Source organism: Amphiprion ocellaris, chromosome 8, assembly GCF_022539595.1.
Source record: "Amphiprion ocellaris isolate individual 3 ecotype Okinawa chromosome 8, ASM2253959v1, whole genome shotgun sequence".
Taxonomy (NCBI): Eukaryota; Metazoa; Chordata; class Actinopteri; family Pomacentridae; genus Amphiprion; species Amphiprion ocellaris.
Genome location: NC_072773.1, coordinates 35230350 through 35251915, shown reverse-complemented (window position 1 = coordinate 35251915; position 21566 = coordinate 35230350). Strand labels below are relative to the sequence as shown.

Below are 21566 nucleotides of genomic sequence, written 5' to 3'. Positions count from 1 at the left end.
ACACAAAGAATATAGCAACAGCAGGGAAATTACAAACAGCACTCAAAAATGATCCTTCTCTGCTTTTGCGACACAAAATACTACTTTAAAACAGATCCACAAACAAAAGGAGAGGATGACCTTAACAACGTCTCTCCCTCAAACAAATGCATGCTAGCGAGGCTTCAAGGCATTAATGGAGTTTGGAGAGTTCTTGGATGACTTTGACTTTTGGTTTTTAATTGATTTGACACACGTCATTTATTGTGTATATCTTTATTTTTTTCTTTAAAGAAAGTTTTTCTTCTGTACCAAAAACTGCAGTGATGATCTGTTGTGAACTTCTCTTGTCAAATTGTAAACCATCATACAAATTCAATGCCATAACTGAATATTAACCCTGTAAAACCCACTGTTGCAAAAATACATCAGTTTTATTTAGTTTTTATTATTGTTTTCTATTATTTATACAGATATATATATTTGTATATATTATTTTTGGAAATGTTATTCTATATTTATGTATTATTATATAATTATTATTTATTTTTTTAGTTTAATTTTATTTTTTGCTCATGTAAAAAAATAAAATATATATAATTTTTTTGTTTTATTTTATTTAATTTTTTGCTAATTTTTTCTCTATTTGGATTCTCACACACACACACACACACACACACACACACACACACACATATATATGTTAAAAAACTTTAACCAATATAAACCAGAAGATCCTCATATTTCAGGAACAGATTATTTTCTGTCAGCTTTGAGGTTATTTATTCATCAGCTAACAAGAATTTTCATGATTGATCACCTTAACTACAGTGAGAATATAATGCTGAGCAGCGGTGTGGTGTTAAACGATCAAAAACAGGTGAACTGGTTTATATTAGAAAGAAGTGAAATTTGATTCAATTTCAGTTCTGCAAACAGCCACAAGGTGGTATGAGTTCACACAGAAAAAATCCAACCACAGCTTTGCTTTGGAGAGAAAAAAAAGAAAAGAAGATGCTTTTCACCACCACAAACTAAACAACATTACATTCTCAAGGCGAGGATCAAAGACTGAGGGGTTGCTTTCATTCATCCTCAGCCTGGTTGAGGAGAATACCAACCTAGATAAATCACGTCTGAATAGTCTTTTTACTGGCCTGAGAGCTCCGTTTGGGGGAGGAGGGGGGAGCAAATATTGGGAGTATGAGCAGAAAAAGCCTCGGTGAAGCCTGTTTGTATCAGTCTGGCTTCATAATATCAACCGCTGTGGGACCTTATAGAGGAAAGAATATCATATAAATGCAAGCAGTCTGCACAGACACGAGATGTTGTGATGTGTTCGGTGCATCGCATTTATACCGACGTGGCTTTGGGAATCTTTGTTTGGTGCTGCACCGCATCGCTATATGAGAAACAGGAAAGTGTACTGTACACTTTGTGTGTTCATTTCAGCAGTCAATTAAAAAGGTGGGTATGCTGGACACCATAAAAATCCTGGTCAGAGCAGATCTTCTCCTCGTGCTGTATTCTTATTACGGCATCCGAATGAGAATAACCATGTTGTTATAAATTATAAACATAACCACATTACATGAAGGTACTTGATATAAATAATACCTGTTTAACATATTCAAAGCGGTTCAGTGACAGATGAAAAGCATTTAAAACTAGACTTTTTAAACTGACATTACAAGTGTTGACTCTCTGAACCTCAAAACTCACCAGTGGGTTTTAAAAAAAGCACATTACTTTTACAAAAAATGGCAAAATGACACCATCTGTCAGAGCCAGAAACTGTAAAAACAGCAAGATTGTAGAATTTCCCAGTGTTCTTTGAACTAATCTTTCAATTTTGTTGGGAAAATTACACAAGTCTAAGCTTAAAGTCGTGATGTTTCATCACATTCTCTGGATTTGACGTGTCTTATTTTAAAAAAATGTCCAAAATAAACCTTGTGCGCTAACCAGATTCTGTAAAAAAACAAAACAATTTCCACTCCTCAGTAAAACTGGGACACCATGACTTGCTTAGCTGTGGTCAACAGTCATGTGACAAAAATAAAGGAACTTTTCCACTAAACTGGGTTGAACTGCAGGCAGTGTTTACTCAGAAACAAAGTGAAAATGTAAGAAGTAAAATATCTCAAGTATTTGTTTTCAAAAACAAATGAACAAAGAAATTCAACTTTTATTTCCCCCTTTTCATGATTTCTGTCATTAGAATATAACAGAAAGAAATAATTGAAATACTTTTTGATCCCCAAGGGAAAATTCTTCTTTAAAGTGAGCAGCACCACAATACAAATAAATAGGAAAAAACAAAACTGAAATATACAATAAAGTGGAAAATATATGATTAAAAACTTAAGTGACATACTTCTAACTTTGTTTTACTTCAGAAGTAATGTTTTCGTTCTCTCTACTTCTAGGCCTGATTCTGCCGTTTCAATAGAGGTGCAGGACTTCAGCCCACAGCGAATATAAATGTGGCAGGTAACGAATGTTTTAAACACGCAGAGGCTGTTTTGGGGTTCAGATGGGTTTAATACTGGATTTTAGTTTTTCTTAAACTGCCATCAGAAGTCCCCCATGTTGTATTTACACAGTGCAAACAGCAACAGTGACCAAACTCACAGAAAGAGTAGGATTTCTCATTAACGAGGTCGAGTATTTCAAACTGATGACTGTAATAATATCCTAGAGCAGAGATTTTTAAAGTCTAACATCGTGACTCCCTCCATGGACAAACAAGTAGCTCTGGGGTATGAATCGAGCTCTGCTTTTTTAGCCTACATTTGTTTACATTTTGAGAAACGGACACTGTTAAGTATTCCATATTAGTACCCATGCATGTACAAATAGCACTGGATACTGAGGAAAACTGTTTTATATATGATTTCTAGACACATTTATGGATGTTTATTCTCATTAGGTGGTGGCCTGCATGTTCAGATTGAACTGGTTCTGATAAAATATGGGTTTTCAAGTACATTTAATGCATTTCACCTCACAGAATCCTCGCCTTTGCAGCCTCTGTCCTTGAGTGTTGTGCAATAACTCAGAGGACTATCATGTAGATGTGTTGTTGGGCACTAATGTTATCATTCAGAGAAAACTTTCAAGTGCACATTGAAAGTCTTTACATGTGGAATGTTTACTGGAGTACAGTGGTCCCTCGTAACATGAAAATGCGCGAAGTAGCGACCTCATATATATTATTATTTATATATACTTTAAGGCTTTATTAACCCTCCCCACACACCGCAGAGAAACACTATACACAGCCATCAGATGTCTATGTGAAATGGACAAGGCCAGATGCTGAATGCTGCTGTACACAGGAGACAGAGGAGACTGATGCTACGATCGCTGAGCCAATCAGAGCCCAGCGCTGTAAGCAACGCATTTTATTTAAATATTCTTTTAATATGTTTTAATTATTATTTTTATAGATTTTTTGTATTGTTTTCCAATTCTTTAGAATGGAAAATGCTTATTTTATCGCAAAAATAATTAAAATAATGTACCTGAACTGCTGTGCTGGAATGCACCATGGGAGTTTGGGGTGTTAGGGGTTTAAATGTCATTATTGTGGTTCATGTTAGTGTTACAGTGTTAATAGTGTTTGTGGTTTAGTCATCCTAGTTAGTTTGGTTAAGTGTTATGTTGTCCGGACGGTGACTATGAAGTGTGTTTGTTGACTTCCTGCCATATTTTCTAAAATGTTGCTCAATGTGTGTGTCAAAATAAAAGCATCTGTGAGTTGCACAGTGCATAAAAGGCAGACATGCTTTCTCCAGTGTCATTCTTCAACGCAGCTTGCTACAATAATAGATATATAACAATATCTATACACCGCAAATCCGGAGATACCAAATGCAATTTAAAAATCTGCGATACAGTAAGACCATGAAAAGTGAACCACGATATGGCGAGGACCACTGTATAGGCGTTTTTATCAGAGGACTATCATATAGAAGTGTTGTTGAGCACCAATGTTATCATTCAGAGAAAATTTTCAAGCGCACATTGAAAGTCTTTACATGTGGAATGTTTATTGGTGTTGATTTGAAACTATTTCGATTGGCACTACTAGTTCTTTGTAGCTAAATTGCACAATTCCAGCGACAAAAACTGGAGTTTAGTGCTGCTTTTGACACATTCAAGGGCAGTTGGTGTGCCTTTCTGTCTGCCACTGTGGTTTTTTTGTGTACCAACAGGTGACAACCAAGGTCAGAGATGTTAAAATGCTGCAGGTACTGTAGAGGCCTTGTGATTTGAAACTGGGGAAAAAAAGACACCACCACACACTACAGGAAGTCGCAAGCGTGTTCTCACCTGTAGTGGGGCAGGTCTGTACTGTGTGGCTCTGGTGGGAGAGCGACGGGTGCTGCTGGGAGTGACCAGAGTGCTGTTGGTGCTGACCGTGAGTCGGGTGCTGGCTGTGGGCCGAGTGGGGGGAGAGGTGAGGGTGGTGGGGGTGGTGTGACGTCTGGCTGTGGTTGTGTTGGTGGTGGTGGTGGCCGCCACCGCTTCCAGCGCCGGGAGAGTGCTGGTAGGAACAGGCGGTCCGGGCCTGCTGGCTGGAGTCACCGGGGATACTCATCAGACCAGCTGGGAGGGAAAAAGTGCAACAAAAATCAATAGATAAAGTCATATTTCACTTGTTTTTTCCCCTTTAACATATCACCTGTTGCCGTGGCGGTGTGTCTTAACGCAGGGGCTTATGAGGAGCTAATAATATTCAGCAGCTTTTGTGTTTTTTTCTATCTTTTTAACTCTCGTGTCGTCCTGCAGGTCAAAATTGACCCGTTTTAAAGTTTGAAAATGTGGAGAAAAATATATATTTTCACAGTGAACACTTCCACATTTTCAACATTTTTGGGAAAATTCTGAACATTTTTGGGTGGAAAAAAAGAAATGTTAAAAAAAAAATGTTTCTTTAAGAACATTCAGAAAAAAATCAAACAAAATCCAGCGAATTTCGCTGGATTTTGGTTGATTTTTTTTCCAAATGTTCTTAAAGAAAATATTAGAACTTTTACTGATATATATATGTAATCACTTTAGACATTTTTAGGATTTTTTTGGGAAGATTTTTATTAATTTTTAAAAAATGTTTACAATTTTTTTAAAATTTGTATTTCTTGGCAAATTTGGGGATTTTTTTTAAATCAAACTTTTAAGGGAAACTTTTAAGGAATTTTCTTCCTGAAGATTTTGCAAATTTTTTATAAATTTGGGGAATTTTTTTGCTGATTTTTTTCATACAAGTAAACAATATTTTTTGGTGCCCATACATGAAAACAACGGGAGGGTTAATTTATTTGGGAAACTGCTGCTGATTACTAGAAGCACCACAAAAAGTATCTATCTATCTATCTATCTATCTATCTATCTATCTATCTATCTATCTATCTATCTATCTATCTATCTATCTATCTATCTATCTATCTATCTATCTATCTATCTATCTATCTATCTATCTATCTATCTATCTATCTATCTATCTATCTATCTATCTATCTATCTGCACTTATTTGGCAGAGAAAGCACTCAGATTTATTTGTTTTACACTTCTGTTCCTGATACTTTTAAGTCCCTTATCATTAAATTATTAAAATCCAGTTACAATTTACTGATTACAATACCGGGTCCGTATAAGACTCTAGTTTCTAAGTTTCTAGTTCTTCTTACTCATGTTCTGAGACGTCTGGCTTGCAAAAAAAAAATGATCCTATCATCCTAAACAATCGAATGAGTTCACACACACATGGTTTCTGTCATCATCTTGTGCATTTTAGATTTTTTTTCAAAAGCCACACAGCCGAGGATTCTTGCAAAATGCATTTCCCTGCATGCACAGGTTACGCCAAGAGCGCGTTTTATCTGCTTTGCTTTTCATCACAGGTACTGACAGCTGCAGACACTTTAAGTTGGCAGCTAGCTTGTTCAGTTTTCAGAAGATGTTGGATTTTGTGTTTTCTCCAGGTATAGAACTGGACCTTGGTTGTCCTTTAAGTGTTTTTGTGACTAGTACAATGACATTTTCTTCTCTAAATACTAATGTAGGTTGAGTTAAATGCAAAAAAATCTTAGAAAGAGTTTGCTTAGAGATAAATTAAGGTGGGATGTTAACAGAAAAGAGTCTGTACTCCTTTCTGTCAGCATGCATGTTCTTAAGTCTGTTATCTTCCTCTTGTTAAGTCTTCTGACCTTTGCTTTTATCTGCTGTTTCACTGCTTATCGCTCAAATCTGTTCTTTTTTTGGTGATCAACCAGTCATAAGGAAATCGATGAGTGTACTCAGTTTATCCACCAGGGAGTCATTAGAGTTTACCTGCTTGTTTTTAATGCAGCTTCTCCTCTGCTGTGCGTCAATATAATACTTTCTGAAAATGCTCCTTATCTGCTATTTCATCTGCATTTGCGCTTTACTGGAAATCCACAGAGAGTTCCTAACTACGGTTGTGTTCTTCCTTCCCAATTTATTGTATAGCTGTTATGAGAGCTTTCAAGTGTTGCTGGGATGAATAAAGTTGTTCAGAATTGTATTGACACGCCTCTTTTCTGTAAGTCTCATTGATTTATTAGAACATAACAGACAGCAGAGTATGGTTTTCAAAGCCACATTTGTTTTCATGCTCGATTTTGCCAGTTGTTCCCAATGATGTTTTATTAATTTACTCCTTTCGGGTTCTTTTGTGTCTCCGTTTCACCTGTGATGTGTGATTGCGACACAGTTTGGTATGTGGTCTTGAACTCGCTGTGGTTTTCCTCGGAGGAGACGATGAGCTCAGCTGTCTGGGTGACTCACTGTGACTCAAATTCTCAAATACAGTACAATGACTACTGACACTGTTCCCTGTTAAGCCTCACACTTAAGGGACCCTTTCAAGCATCCACTGAATCCATTTTCTTCCTCATTTTCCTTGTAGATCTCTCTGTTGTCTCTGTTTTTTTTTCAAACCAGTATTCTCATTGTCTCATCTTCGGCATGTGCAGCCCTGACCACAAATTGAAGGGGACCTTGTCAGAGGGTGAATCCAGGCAACAACTTGCAGAGCTCAACGGAGCGCATCAATCTCCTCGGTTACAGAGCATCCACGGATGTGTACGTGTGGGGGGTGGGAGAAGAAAAGCATGAGGGGGAAGGTGATGGGAGGGTGGGGGGGTCCAAGAGGGAGGAGGCCTGGTGACCTGAAAGCTTCAGGAAGCAATTAGCGAGATGCTTCACAAACTTTAGAACCAATCTAATTAGCTGCTATCAAAGCAGCAGAACCCTTTGCTCTGCTCGACTACAGATGTGTTTGTGAGTTTTCCCTTTCTCCTTCTGTTGAATTCTTACTCTTAATTGCCTTTACTCAGCCGTAAAATGCAGATACGTGGAACAACAGATTGTTTGTTTATTAAAACACAATAGAGTAGGAGTAGCACGCGGCGGAGGTTAATACTGAAACGCTGCCTATGAAAGCAATGTTAAATTGTTTCAATTTCAAGGAAAGCTTAAGCTTGCCAGCTAATTACGTGCATGAAGATTGACGTGGAGTTTTCTTTTGAAAAATGCAAACACACGTGTCGTTATAGATGTTGGACACATGAACAGACGAAGGAAACCAAAACGAGGGTTTGACGCCCACCTTGCTGTGAGAAAGACTGCTCAAAGACGCATTTGTAAAGGCTGCGGAAAGAAGCGCTGAGGTCCTCGAAGTCCGAGAAGCAGAGCTGCTTGTCCCGCGACTCCGGGACGGGCAGACCATACTGAGGCTGGGGGGGCGGAGGAGGTGGCGGCGGAGGCTGGGTGGGCTGCTGGAGGCTCAGGGACTGGGACGAAGGCTCCGAGTGGCTGCTCACCTGCAAGACAAACAGAGAGGAGGAACACATCGACACAGAGATAATCAGAAAAATACACCAAATACTGAACTCACACTGCAGAATACGTGCAGCTGATGAAGTAAAACTCATCATATGTTGATCACGTGTGTCTGTGCTCCACCGGTAGATTACTGCCAGCTATTAATCATTTATTGCAATAAATAATTCCCGTTTTCGGTGCAGCTTATGTGATGTTTAGGAACAAATCTATACAATCTTGGCAGAGATGATCAGTGAGCTCACAAGTCCTGCTACACAGCCTGAGATACTTAACACTCGATGAGCGTACTGTTCTTAAAACACATAAAAAACACCGAAAGGCAAACACAGAGCGAGACGGAGGAGGCAGAAGGAGCAGCTAGATTTTAGTAAATGTTTCTATGGAAGGCCTGGTGTTAGAGAAAGAACAAAGATATCGCTCAAGTGGTGAACATCAGAAGAGTTAAAAAAGAGCTTAATTAAAAATGACTGGGAATACTATTGAAATAAATGAACTAGAAATGACAAGTAACAGTAAAAAAACACACTAGAAACTAAACGAAAGTAAAGTTTAAGTGTTTTCGTATAAAGATGTTCTTTGTCTCTTTCATGTCCTCCGGCAGGAACTTCCACAGCTTTTAGGAACCGTGGTTGAAAGCAGCCTGGTCATGAATCTCAGACTGGACCAACTAAAGATAAGATAAAGATAAGATAAAGTTCTTTATTTCTCCCCACTCCAGGGGAAATTTACATTGTTACAGCAGTTTTATTTACAATATATACAAGGGTGGCAAAATTTTTTAACAGAAAAAATAAAAATAAAAATAAAGTTTAAAAGTGCAGAGATCACTACCAGAGAACCTGAGAGATGGAGTGGGTACATGCTGGTATGGTTACTGTCCTGTGTGGGTACATCTTTGTCTGTTTCTGCTCCAGGTGTATCTCCTAAATCTCCTGATTTTTAACACCTGAGTGAAGGTGGGCAGCATCTCTTTAAACAAACTGTCTCCCTGCCTCCCTGCATCCACCTTCTTCTCTTCGTTCCTACATAATGCTTTGGTTACGTAACTTTTCTTTGCATTTGTTGTGCCAAATGTTGCGGCCTTTGAGCCAGCTGTAACCATATCGTGTCAAGACAGATAGATGGGGGTGAGACCGTACATTTATATACAGTACATATATACTCTAAGGTTAGACGCCATACAAAACATGTTTGTTAAAGGGTATTTTCTTTAACCAATTTGTAGCTTTTACCATCAATGCACACGTGTGTCTTTAAAGTCTTTGCTTTTACTAAATGCTTAACATGTTATTCTCATTTCAGATCATGAGAATGTACTTTATATTCACTCTTATTGAGAAGTGTGCTCATAGAGGAAAATATTTACTGTATATGCAGTTTTATTGTGACCTGCTTCTGTGTATCATCATTTCTTTTAAGAGTTTTTTAGCTCATGTGTCACTTAGAAGCTGAAGAACTGACTGGCATTTCATTCTAGGTTGTAATTGAAGCTTTTGTATTTCTGTTTCTATTTGAGTTAGACTGTCCTGATTCCCCAGTGTTTCCCCAGTGTATCCACGTTTAATCTGCTGGTTGAGTTCCACATTCGGCTGGTTTACCAAAAGCTAATGTAGAGGCTAAGCCAATGCTTGAAGCCCCTGAGGTGCTTCACCAGGACTTAAAAAGGTGACAAGCCGACAAACTTTACCACATCTGATGAAGACAACCCGAGACAAATGCTCGTGTTCCAATAATCTGTGCATTTATTGCTCCAAGTCAATTGTAGTCCAGTGTTCTTCGTCTAAAACAAACAGTTCATCATTACCAGTTCCTTCAGCGGCTTCTTCAGTGGTCCAAACTGTTTTACCTTCTGGGCACAACACCTGCCCGGACAAAGATTGGTTCCTATTTATAATGTAGCGCTCATTGGCTCCTACAGCTAATATGCTATATAGATGCACTTTTTAAAAATCAAACTACAGGGGGTCCTCAGACTTACGTCGGAGTTCCGTTCCTACGATGTGACGTTAGTCAATTTTTGAGAAAATGTAAACAGAGCCATTATGTGCATCACAATATCGATCTGCTCCTCTGAAAAGTCATGAATATCAACCACTGTCATGCATGTATGAGTCATTTTACGAGAAGATAACAGAATATGTTGCACTGTTTTTACAACCTGACCGATGTTCGTCTGTGTTTCACCCTGTTCTGAGCATTTTATTCTATCTAATTTCACTTCCACGGAGACGGCTTTCCTTGTCTTCGAAGCACTGCCATCAGAAGAGTCTGACTTGTCCTTGGTAGCCATAATGAAGGGCAAAAAGTTCGCGAATGTAGCACAATCCAAGGTGGTGTACAACTGGAGAATGTAAACAAAGTCGTCTGATAGCGCCGCGTGACGACGTATTCATCCACTCTGTTCGCCAACTAGTTCCATGTAACCAGTTCCGACGTAACAACAAAACGGCATAGGTGGAGAACGTCGTAAACCGAGGATCCCCTGTGCATGAACTATGTAGATTATGTGTGCAATATGCACTTTAATCCTAAGATATCACACCAAACCTGTACTTATCCATCTGTATAGCCATCATGTCACATCTATACATGTAAAGGTGCACACTGTCTGTATTACATCTTTATTTTTAGTTTCGTCTGGATTCTTCCATGCCTCATCTGGATCTAGCTGCTGTCATATGTTAATTTCCCCGATCTTATAAATGTCAGCAACCTCAATTTGACATCATACCAGATTTAGTTAAGCTTCTGTCATTCACCAGGTTAAAATTAGTAGTATGGTTGAGATGGTGTCATCATGAGGCACCAAACAAGTCAAAAGTGGGCAAGAAAAGTGTCCTACTTGTGTTTGAAAGGAAAACACAACCCACCTGATGGCCTGGTGGGCTGCTGCCTGTCAGCCAACAAAAACTAAGTCCTCGCTTTGCCGGATGGATGTTTGTTTCTAGTGGCTGAATCTAAATGGAAAAAACCCGCAATCTGCATTGAGCGAAGCTGCATTATAAAATAAAATCCAATAATAATCGCCTTATATTTAAAAGACTTAAATTACATTTTCATCTGTGCCTTTCAAACTCATTTTTTACATTAATTACTGTTACAAATTATCTTTTAAAGCCATTCAATATGACGATCATACCAAATTCGATTTTACACATTTCTTTTACACATAAAAGTTAGAATGTAACTTAACCATAGTTGCTTGAAATTCCTGCCTCGTATTGTAAAAGCAGCCCGTCTTTCTGGACCCTCAATCATTTCATCCCAGCTGTTGCGTTCCTCGCCATCCACCCAGCGAACAGAAGCAATTTGCTGCGATCGGTGCGCCTCCGCCAAAAATACGCCAGCTTACCACGACACACACCGCCCACACATCTACCTCCACCCAACGATGGCGACCCGTTTTCCCTAAAACTCTCTCGCCGTCTTTGAGGTCTGTGCCAGCGATGCCACCAGTAATCACCGTCAGTCAGGGGGGGATCACCTGCGCCAGGTAATGAGTCAGAACTAACCCTGATCCCACCAGACTGAACCGCAGATGAGGTCTGGAAAAAGACGGAGGAAGGTGGAGGCGATGTGGGGAGGAGGAAAACAAAAGATGGCCTCTAGAAATGAGAGGTTAACGAGATGAGATTGCGCTGACCTTTGCTAATGCAGGTGGGAGGTGAGTGGGGGGAAGTGATTGATGGTAAAAAGGTGAGCAGCTGTTACAAGGGAGAAATAATGAAGAGTTGGGAGTTTTTTCAGCACTCCTGTAATTTCAGACCAAATGTTTTTGAACGGAGACTGGCCTTTAGAATTGGATTATTTTTGGTTTAAAGGGACAGACATGAACACAGTGACAAAAACATCAAACGCAATATACAAGTCTGACTGAAGTCCCTATATTTAGATTTGACTGAAAGGAACTTTGATGACTGGGTTGGCAAAATTATAGTGTAATAGCAGCATGAAGTGAAAAGATGGAGAGAATAAAATAGACTGAAGAAAAAGACATACAAAGGAAATTAGAAAAATGTCAAGTAGCTGCTAGTTCTCAAAGCTTTATCTGAGTCAGTGTATACTTTTGAAGTCCATGGGATATATCTTGCAACCTGGTAAGATTGCTGTTGCAATTTTTACAGAAAAGTGGCCATGGTGCTCATTCAGACACAAAGCCGGCATGTTGAGTTGCTGAGGGAGGGGCATTAGTGGGGTTTTCCACTCAATAAACATAACACAGTCCCAGGGTCGTCTTATGTCAAAACTAGCTCATAAGATGTGCCGCTTTGGAAGTCAAAAACCTGATGGAAATGGTCGCTCTCAAAGCTGAAGGTGGTGGAGTGATGTTGTGGGGTGTGACAGTCTCCACAGGAAGACATTCATGTTGTTGAAATTGTTTGTATACATAAATAACCACAAATACTTATATAACAAATGAAAGAAAAGAGAGAGCTGTAGAGAGAAGTACAGTCCATGGCTCCTCTCTCACCTCCACACAGCTGGGCGATCACAGCGTGAAGTGGGTGTCAATGTGGGACTGTCGTGTTGGAAAAAAGTTCATCTGTAGTCACGCACACACCAACACACAACTTTTCCCTTGAAAGCCTACCAATGGAGCACAATATCAATGTTTAATTGCTGCCTAACAGAATGATCTGCTTCTAATTGTGTGCAATTTGGTCCATTTGGTTCTAAATGTTTTAATACTGGTGTGGTCCGCCGTCGTTAAAATGCAGCACGGATTACAGCCATAAACTGGCAACACAAAGGGACAACTCTGATTTTCCCTGCCGTTTAATTTTTTTCATGACAGAAGCAAGCTCGCATCAAAGCACACCACCAGGTCCCTTAGGTTTAGAATTTATTTGGTCGAGTGCGAGCCTGAGGGCTGCAAACAGTATTGATAGTCTCCTGTAAAAATTAAATTAAACTCAAAAGCTAAATAATCAGTGCATATGAATGCAGCATTCAATCAATCTGCAACTATTTTAATTCATTTCAGGAAAAAAATGTGTCCTTTTGAAAGGGGTTAATTTGACTTGTTTAAGTCCTTAAATGTCCCATTTGCATTTTTTATGCATGTCAAGGAAAAATATTCAAATTATGATCTATTGAACTGGAATTTACAGCCTTTACAAAGTCACAAGAATGTGTTTGTTCATGCCTCCTGCTAATTCCACTGATAAGAAGTGATGGAGATGCCGTCCACGCACAATAAATGTACACAGAAAATATACATGGACACAAAGTCTGAACATCAAACGCAAAATGAGAGTTTCAGCGGCGCACTAGATTCTGAGTACACGTTGTTAGCTGGTTTCCACCTCCTCAGTCTGTGAAGGGCGCAGCAGACACCTTCTGTACTTAATGAGTGTCTGGACCACTGACTGAATCATACAGATTATGTCAGAATTGAGGGAACACGGAGCATATATATAAAAAAAAAATAGTTTGAATGCTGGTACACTCAAATTTTGCCAGCTGGAGATGAAAAACCAGTGGGAGTGAGCGTTGGCCGTGCTCAAGTGTCCCTAAAAAAGACACCAAGTCTGTAGCAGCTTCAGGTCAACTTGTGCAGACAGACGCAAGGAAGAAAGGGAAATTCTCCAGCGACAATTATCAGACAAACACCCAAAGTAGAGATCTTACCGGAGTGTAGCTGTGGACGTTGCTGCCGCTGCTGACGGCCGTGTTCAGGTTGTTCAGGGTGACAGACGCCAAACTCTGCTCGGAGAGGCTGTTGCTCAGACTGCCGCCCAAACTTCCAGGACTCTCGCTGTCTTCTGCCTCAGGGTTGTACAGCGCTACCTGCAAAAACACACAACAGATTCAGGTTCACGTGACAAGAAAAGGCAGAAATCTTTACGGACTACTCCTCTAAAAGCCAGTGAATTAATGAGATTCTTGTACCTTGTTGCTGTTTTGGTCCATTTGCCAGTTCAAATCAAGGCTAAAGTAAACACTGCCCACCTCAGGAAGTTACCCATGCATCATTAACTTATGGAAATATGGAAGTGCGGGCTTATGGAAATTAGTCATGCTGCTGAATAAAAGCACCATCCCCCCTAGAACTGGTTGATTTTGATTAAATGTCTTGCTTCAGAGAACACCTGGTAGCTTAAAAAATGACTTTGGCACCAGAAAATTGAAGTTTTAGAGGAACTAAACCCATCAGCCACAACATTAAAACCATTGACAGGTGACGAGAGTAACATGGACCATTACAGTGCAGTGTTCTGCTCCGAAACCTGGGATTCTGGTACTCAGATGGATGCTATTTTGACATGTACCAGCTTCTTAAACAAAAGACAATGCATCCAGGAACACAACAAAGGTGCTAACAAGGCCTAAAAACTCCACAGATCCCAATCCAATTCAATCCAGAGACTCCACTCTGCAACCCACAGGACTAGGGATAGACCGATTATCGAGGCCGATATTTGGCATTTTCCCAATTATCGGTATCGTTATTTTTATGCTGCAGTCTGGTGCAGCCTCCTCTCTCTGTCTGTCGTCACTCTGTGGTCTCAGAAACATCTCGCAAAACGTGAACAAGAAACACAAACTGTTGCCACAAACCAGGAAATTTAGCGATTCTCACAGTGGCTAAGGCTAAGCTAACGACTAGCGGCTAAGTTAGAAGGCAGCCACAGATCAACCTGAAACAGAGTCTGGAAAAAATCTTTTAATAATGCTTTAAGATCTGGAACTTAGTGGACAATAAAAGTGACAGAACAGTGAAAGTTAAAAAAAAAACAGAGAAGAATAACTGCAGGAGACAAACGGATTGATCTCATTTGTGTATATATTATTAAATTTTGTGTTTTTAGTATCCTGGTGTGGATTTTTTTTCTTAATTTTTCTTATTTACATTGTATATACAGTGTACATATTTTATGTCTTAATTTATAGATGTGTTCTCTTGCTTTTCTTACTGTCACTTTGCTGCTGTGACATTGCAAATTTCCCCTTGTGGGGCTAATAAAGGATATTCTATTCTATTCTATTCTATTCCAGTCTAGTCTAGTCTAGTCTAGTCTAGTCTAGTCTATTCTATTCTATTCTATTCTATTCTATTCTATTCTATTCTATTCTATTCTATTCTATTCTATTCTATTCTATTCTATTCTATTCTACATTAACAGAGGAGATCCTTTAATCATTCCTATTTCTGTTTTACATATTCAGTTATAATCACACTTATTAATGAAAAGCCTAGCTATGACTGAGAGGTTTTCTGCTATCACATGCTGTTAAAACATTTAATGTTTACTGGCTCCTAATATCGGTTATCATTTTTTCTTGATTACCAATTATCGGCCCTAATAAGAACATAAATAAATATGAGTAATGTTACAGGTTGCTATGGATTAATTTTGATTAATCACAATTAAATATTCATTTTTAAAGCGACGTGTTAGTCGAAGTGCTAGTAGAATCCCCGACTAATGCATGTTTCGCGTTAATGTGGTACTTTAAGCTGAAAGTGCTTCCTGCAGAGTGTGCATATTACTATATGTCGGTCGACTGTTCTGTCTTGGTTTTTTCATATTGAAATTTCCCACCAAGATGACCAACGTGCTGTTTAGCGTCTTCCATTTGGAGTTGGTTGGTTCTGCCACTACCGGATCAACTGCCCATTTGCACAAATTCCCCTTGGACAAACTGCCTGAAATGCATTGCCAGAGACGTTTCAGGGATTCTGAGTAAATTTGTTAATCTGATTAATCATGATGATGGATTAATCTGCATTAACGTGTTAATTTTGACAGCCCTAATAAATATATATACATACAGGACCCAAAGGATCCACTGTCAGCACCTCAGTGCCGGACACCACAGGACACCCTCATAGTTCCTGCATCCACACCCCATTGGCTCAGGGTGTTCTGGCTGCACAACAAGCACCTACACAATATTACACAGGTAGCTCCAGTGTTGCGTTGGATCCTCTATATATTGTCTCGTGGTGGCAGATCACAAAGCACTTAAAAGCAACGCCTCAGGATTACGTTGAATCATGTTTCTCTTGTTTTATTTGACTGTCAGGACTTGTGAGGCAGAGCGCCTGAATTACCTCCAGGCTACATTTAATTGTATAGACAAATGTGAAAATACAGCCTTCGGGTGAGACAACAGTAAAGGCTCTTCGGGGCAGTGCTCTACTCTGTAAAACATCGTGCAGTGGGGAAAAAATAAAGTGTTTTCGAGGGGTAATCCTTGACATTTTCTGTTTTTGTGGATTTGGTGAAAGCTGTAGTAAGTGAACCTTTGTACTGGCAAGAAAATATTTGAGGTTTGTCTGTATGCTATAGGAAAAAGAAAAGAGAAAGACTGATAATCACCAAGCAAGTTGTTCTTTCAGACTCAGCAGAGCTTCAGTTACTTGGAATTCCTTTAAAAAAAAACATATCTGACTGCAACGACAACTATAAAAATCTCTGTCAAGCAAAATATTTTCTGTTATCCCGATCTCCTGGTATCAAATTGGAGGAATGTCTTTTTCAGCAGCGCAGACATTCTCCAATGCAAACAGAAAATCAGTGAGCAGATGTGTTATAGAAGAGGCTCTGACGCACTGCTGTGCCTTCAGGATGCCACCTGTCTGGATGTGGGTGGATATCATTGACGTTGGCATCAGCATCATTATCATCAAGGTCTTCCTCTCCCTGCTCTGAATATTGTTTCAAAAACGTATAGTGATATCTGAGGCCAGTCAAGTTTCCATGTTTCCTGCAGGAATGAGTGCAATCGGACATGTTTAAGGTCAATTATTGCCTGTTGTCTGTCTATTTGCAGAAAATTGACAGAATTGCAGGATAATGTCATCAATGGCATTGTTGGAACTATACTGGTACAAAATGTGGTTGAGTGACACAGTAGCCAATATTTTAGGGACCAATCACAAGATAGCAAACAGGAAACTTTATTTTTGTTGGCTATTTTCTAAGAGCAAAGGTGTAAATCTGAAATATACTGAATTTGAAACAACATTAAACTGATAAAAGCAGCAAATCTTCACATCTGAGGAGCTGGTATCAGTAAATTCAAAACTTTTTCATTAACTAATTACTTATGAACCTTAAGTGGCTCTATAATGCTAGTGAGAATAATGTAAAAAGGAATTCTAATTTCAAATGTTGATAAACTATAATCAAAGCATTTCATATTAATAAATTCTCAGTATAAGTCAAGATGGATAATTTTATTTTTATATATATATATATATATATATATATATATATATATATATATATATATATAGCAAGCAGAAAACTTGGCTGTAGTTGGTTACTTTCACAGAGCAAATGTGTAAAGCTGTAATATACTAAACTATATATTATTTACTACACTATTTCCAACAATCTGAAACTGAGAAAAGCAACAAATCTTCATATCTGGGGAGCTGGAACCAGCAAATGTTTGACATTTTGATTTAGAAATCACTAATAAAGATCAAGTAGCTATATAATTCCAGTGAGAATAATGTAAAAATCTAATTTCAAATGTTGAAAAACTATAATCAAAGCATTTCATATTGACAAATTGGATGGACAAATGGATAATATCATTAACAGCATTGTTGCAACACAACATAGCAAGCAGAAAACTTTGCTTTAGATGGATATTTTCTCAGAGCAAAGGTGCAAATCCGTAATACACTGAATATAAACAATCTGAAATTGAGAAAAGCAACAAATCCTCACATCTGGATAGTTGGAACCAGCAAACATTTGACATTTTGGTACAGATTACACCTAAAAATGAAGTAGCTATATAATGCCAGTGATAAAAATGCCATTTTAGGCATTGAAAAACTGTAATCAAAGCATTTCATGTTGACAAATTCTTGAAAGTATGACTCAGGAACTGCTAAACGTGCAGAAAAACAATCCTTTGCATCACATCCAGGGCAGCTTTAAAAAGCAAACACTCAACATCTGTAACAACAAAAATTAAGTATCTGTATAATGCTAGTGAGAAAAATGACAAAACCTGATTGAACTAAAATCAAAGTGTTGCGTTTTGACAAATTCTTGGAAGTATTAGTCAGGATGTGTAAAAAGCACAGAGTGGAAACATGCTGTAATCAGCTGTAAAGTCCAGACCTTCGCATCACATCCAGAGCAAACACTCCGAGTTATGCGAGCTGCTGTGGGACAGATTTTCTCTTCGGTTGGGGTCAGCCGAAGGGTCGCCTTCCACACATCATCATCAACGTGTGTGTGTGTGTGTCGGATCAGACAGGCGTCAGAGGCTGCAGCTTGATCTCTGACCCTCGTATACAAACGGTCACACCCAGTTCAGCTTTTAAAGGAGAACGTGTTGCGTAAGATTGTGCATCGAAAGCGAAGACTTAAGACTGCAGCAGCAAAAACAGACACTCTTTGCTGCACTTTTCAATCAAATACATCCCATTCGTATTAATTACTGCCATAACCCAGCTCATCATCTCTCTCTCATCTTCTTGACAAATTGGTTTGTCAAAGATTTTACTGCGCATCATTAAGGAATCAATATTTATTTCACTTATTTGCCCATTGAGCAGCATCAGTCTGAAATTTTAAACACTCTGTATGGAATATCTCTGGCTCCTGAAGCACTTCATGAAGTCAACAACTCCAAGCTGTAGAGCTCCAGAGATTCCCGTCTTTCTGTCTTGTTGTATTTTCTGATCACTTAACACAGCAGTCCCCAACCACTGGGCCGTGGACCGGTACTGGGCCGCACAGAAAGAATAAAAACGCTTTAGTTTTCGTTTTATTTCCTACGGAGTCTGCACGGTGTTTTATTTTTTAAAAATGACAAAATCGTCCTAACGTCACTCCCATCTGTGCTTGTTTCCTGCACTTCACTTTGTCAGTTTTCATGCTTGGCCGATAAATGAAGCCATCCATCTAACGCCCTCCAAAATTAATAAAAGAACAAATGTCTCTGGAGAGCTTCTTTGAAAAGAGGGAGAGGCAGAGACAGAAGAAAAAGTAAATACATAATACATATTTAGCAATAAAAAGTAATTTCATGTGTTTAGGACAATATTTTTGAAGCTCAAGTTCCGCAACCACATTGCAGCTACCACCCTGAGACCAGACATTGTCTTCGTGCCGGAATCCACCAAGCAGGTTGTGCTGTTGCAGCTGACAGTCCCATAGGAAGAACGCCGGGAAGAGGCCTTAGAACAGAAGTTCTCCAGATATGCAGAGCTGGTCTACAGCTGTCAACAGGCAGGATGGAGAGCAAGGGGTGTTCCAGTGGAAGTGGCATGCAGGGGTTTTGTAGGCCGTTCTTTAACTAGAGCTTTCAGCCAGTTGGGCATCGAGAGAGAGAGGAAGAGGAGAGCCACCAAATAGGCAGTAAAAGTGGTGCTTGTGGCATTTCTGACCTGCCCTGAAAATTTCAACCAAATTCGTAGTCTGTTTTTTTTTTTTTTTTTTTTTTAAAGTCATGTATTTGGCCTTTTTGCCTTTATTGGATAGGTACAGTGTAGACAGACAGGAAAGTAGGGAGAAGAGTGGGGGGAAGACGTGCAGTAAAGGGCCGTGAGCGGGAATCGAAGCCAGGCCGCTGCATGGGGGACTATAACCCCTGTACATGAGCCGCCCGCTCAACCAGTTGAACTATGCAGGCGCCCCCATAATCTGTTTTTGAGTAATGTTGCTAACAGACGCAGATCGTCACATAACTCCGCCGAGGCTTCACCTCCTTGGCGGAGTTCTAAAGAGTAGGGATGACCGATATTGGCTTTTTTATGCTGATATTGTCCATCTCTCGATTTCCGATTCCAATATCTGTGGGCTATTTAACTAATTTTAGGTAAAATCACACATCTCCTGTGGTGGAATTAACACATCATGCCTCATTTTACTGTGATGCCCCATTGGATGCATTCTCAAATGCAACAAGGATTTCCAAATGTAAACACTGTCTGTGCAGAATAAGAAAACTACTTCAAGTTAAGCTATGAAAAAGAAGCCATATTTATGCCATATTTATATTTTTTAATTGTGTCAAACAACAGTTCACACTCTCCCTCCCTCTATGAGTCGGTAAATGCCGGCGAAATCCAGGCATTATTTTATCAGTTTTCATGACAGGCAAAAAAACTGATAATGACATTGACCGATATTACATTTTTATGCCAATATCGGTGGGCCGATATTATCGGACATCCCTAATAAAAAGCATGCGTCTGTCCCCTTAGCTAGCTCCCTATCTGAATTTGTTTAATTTAGGAGGCAAGCACATCCTGAAATGAGCATCAGACCAGAAAATGGTGAAATAACGGTTGTTTTTCTCCACTCTGCTAAAGTACAATTTCTACTAAACTTTTGTTCAACTATAAATTGCAACTTCTGTTTTCCTGCAGTATTTTTAAGCTTGGAGTTCCTCTCTAAAAGGTCTGTCATGTCTGCTGCACAACAAACTGTGGAATACAGTTATTGGAAATGCTCCTCATGTAAAAGTCGAGTTATGTAATCATGGGCAAAACAGGCTTTGGATTCTTCATTATATGCAGGAACCACTGTAGTGCATTACAGCAGCTGTTTAAAATCACCATTTCTATTTTGCATCTCCTCGAGGTATTTCCTCTTATTCTGCATTCTAGATGAATTTGACAATCATAATTATTGTTCTGTCAAATGTAAAAGCTGTGAGACTGAACAAGGCAACTCAGGTATGATTCATCTTTCAGAGGAATATTTGTAAGTTTTCAGATTTTTAATGCATGTATTTCAGGCATCACTCGTGTCCTACCTTGTTGGTCACAGCGTTGATGGCTAGAGTCGGTGACGCTCCTCCTGACATGATGCAGTCCATCCTCAGAGACTCCGACTCCAGACTATAAGGAGTCGATGCCTGCAAGAAAAACAGAACAGAGGAGTGAAAAAAATCTAATATAATGTCACTCATTATGTAAAACAATCAATTAATGATGCTGCTTTAGCTTCAGAATCCTGGTAATCCAGAGACATTTAAATACAACGGCGCTATCGTTGATATTATTAGTAACATTTGTGCTTTACTTAATCTGACAAGTCTAAAAGTCTGCTGCAAGAAGGCCTTGGATAATCTAAGATTGTGTTAATTCCTTCATTTCAAGTAAAACATTTACATGATAAGACAGAGAAGATTTATATGCAGCGCTGTGCATGGGTATTAGGCACACATTTTAAACTATTTTTCATTCAAACTTCAATAAAGAGGAATTCAATCAATAGTTGGTGCATTTATAACAGCGGTGATTCTCCTCGGTGAACTTGCACAGTATTTTAAGGTGCTTTATTTATTTCAGCCTCAGAAGAACTTGATATGTCTCATTATCTGTGGGTCTTTCCTGTAAAAGAAAACTTTGTGTTCGCCGTGCTGTGATTCCCTGCCATCTGTGAGCCTAAATCCAAGCTGTTTGTATTGATATGAGCGCAGCGCAGACCATAAGCTCGGTACATCGATTTAAATCAGTGAATTGTTGCACCCTGGGGAGACGGCTGGAATGTACAGAAAACATGATAAAAAACAATAAAGTAGCCGAGACCATTTTTCTTGTTTCCTTAGGAGCTGGACGACTGAAGACAAAAAAAGCCCCACAGTAGCAAATGCATCACTTTTTATCTGATATATGCCTGTAGAAACCTTTTAGGAACCGAATTCATGATAAATTCAACATATTTCATGAATCTTTCGGCTGTGAAAGTAAAACTAAGGGCAATAATTATCGAATTAATAAAAA

At 39.1% G+C, this 21566-nt stretch overlaps 1 protein-coding gene across 4 annotated transcripts in view; it reads right to left on the bottom strand.

Annotated features, from left to right (window-relative positions):
• The window catches only part of LOC111585271 (forkhead box protein J3-like), an 86460-nt gene that overhangs the window by 11105 nt on the left and 53789 nt on the right, over nucleotides 1–21566 (bottom strand). For all 4 annotated transcript variants that reach the window (XR_002747812.3, XM_055012627.1, XM_023294705.3 and 1 more), the window contains 4 exons: nucleotides 20594–20695; nucleotides 13487–13645; nucleotides 7620–7833; nucleotides 4318–4593 (listed from right to left, as the gene is read on the bottom strand). Coding sequence is in view for 3 of the 4 variants with exons in the window: in XM_055012627.1 (XP_054868602.1) it covers nucleotides 4318–4593; nucleotides 7620–7833; nucleotides 13487–13645; nucleotides 20594–20695 (751 nt within the window). In the remaining variant the exon portion in view is untranslated. The remainder of the gene's footprint in view (nucleotides 1–4317; nucleotides 4594–7619; nucleotides 7834–13486; nucleotides 13646–20593; nucleotides 20696–21566) is intronic.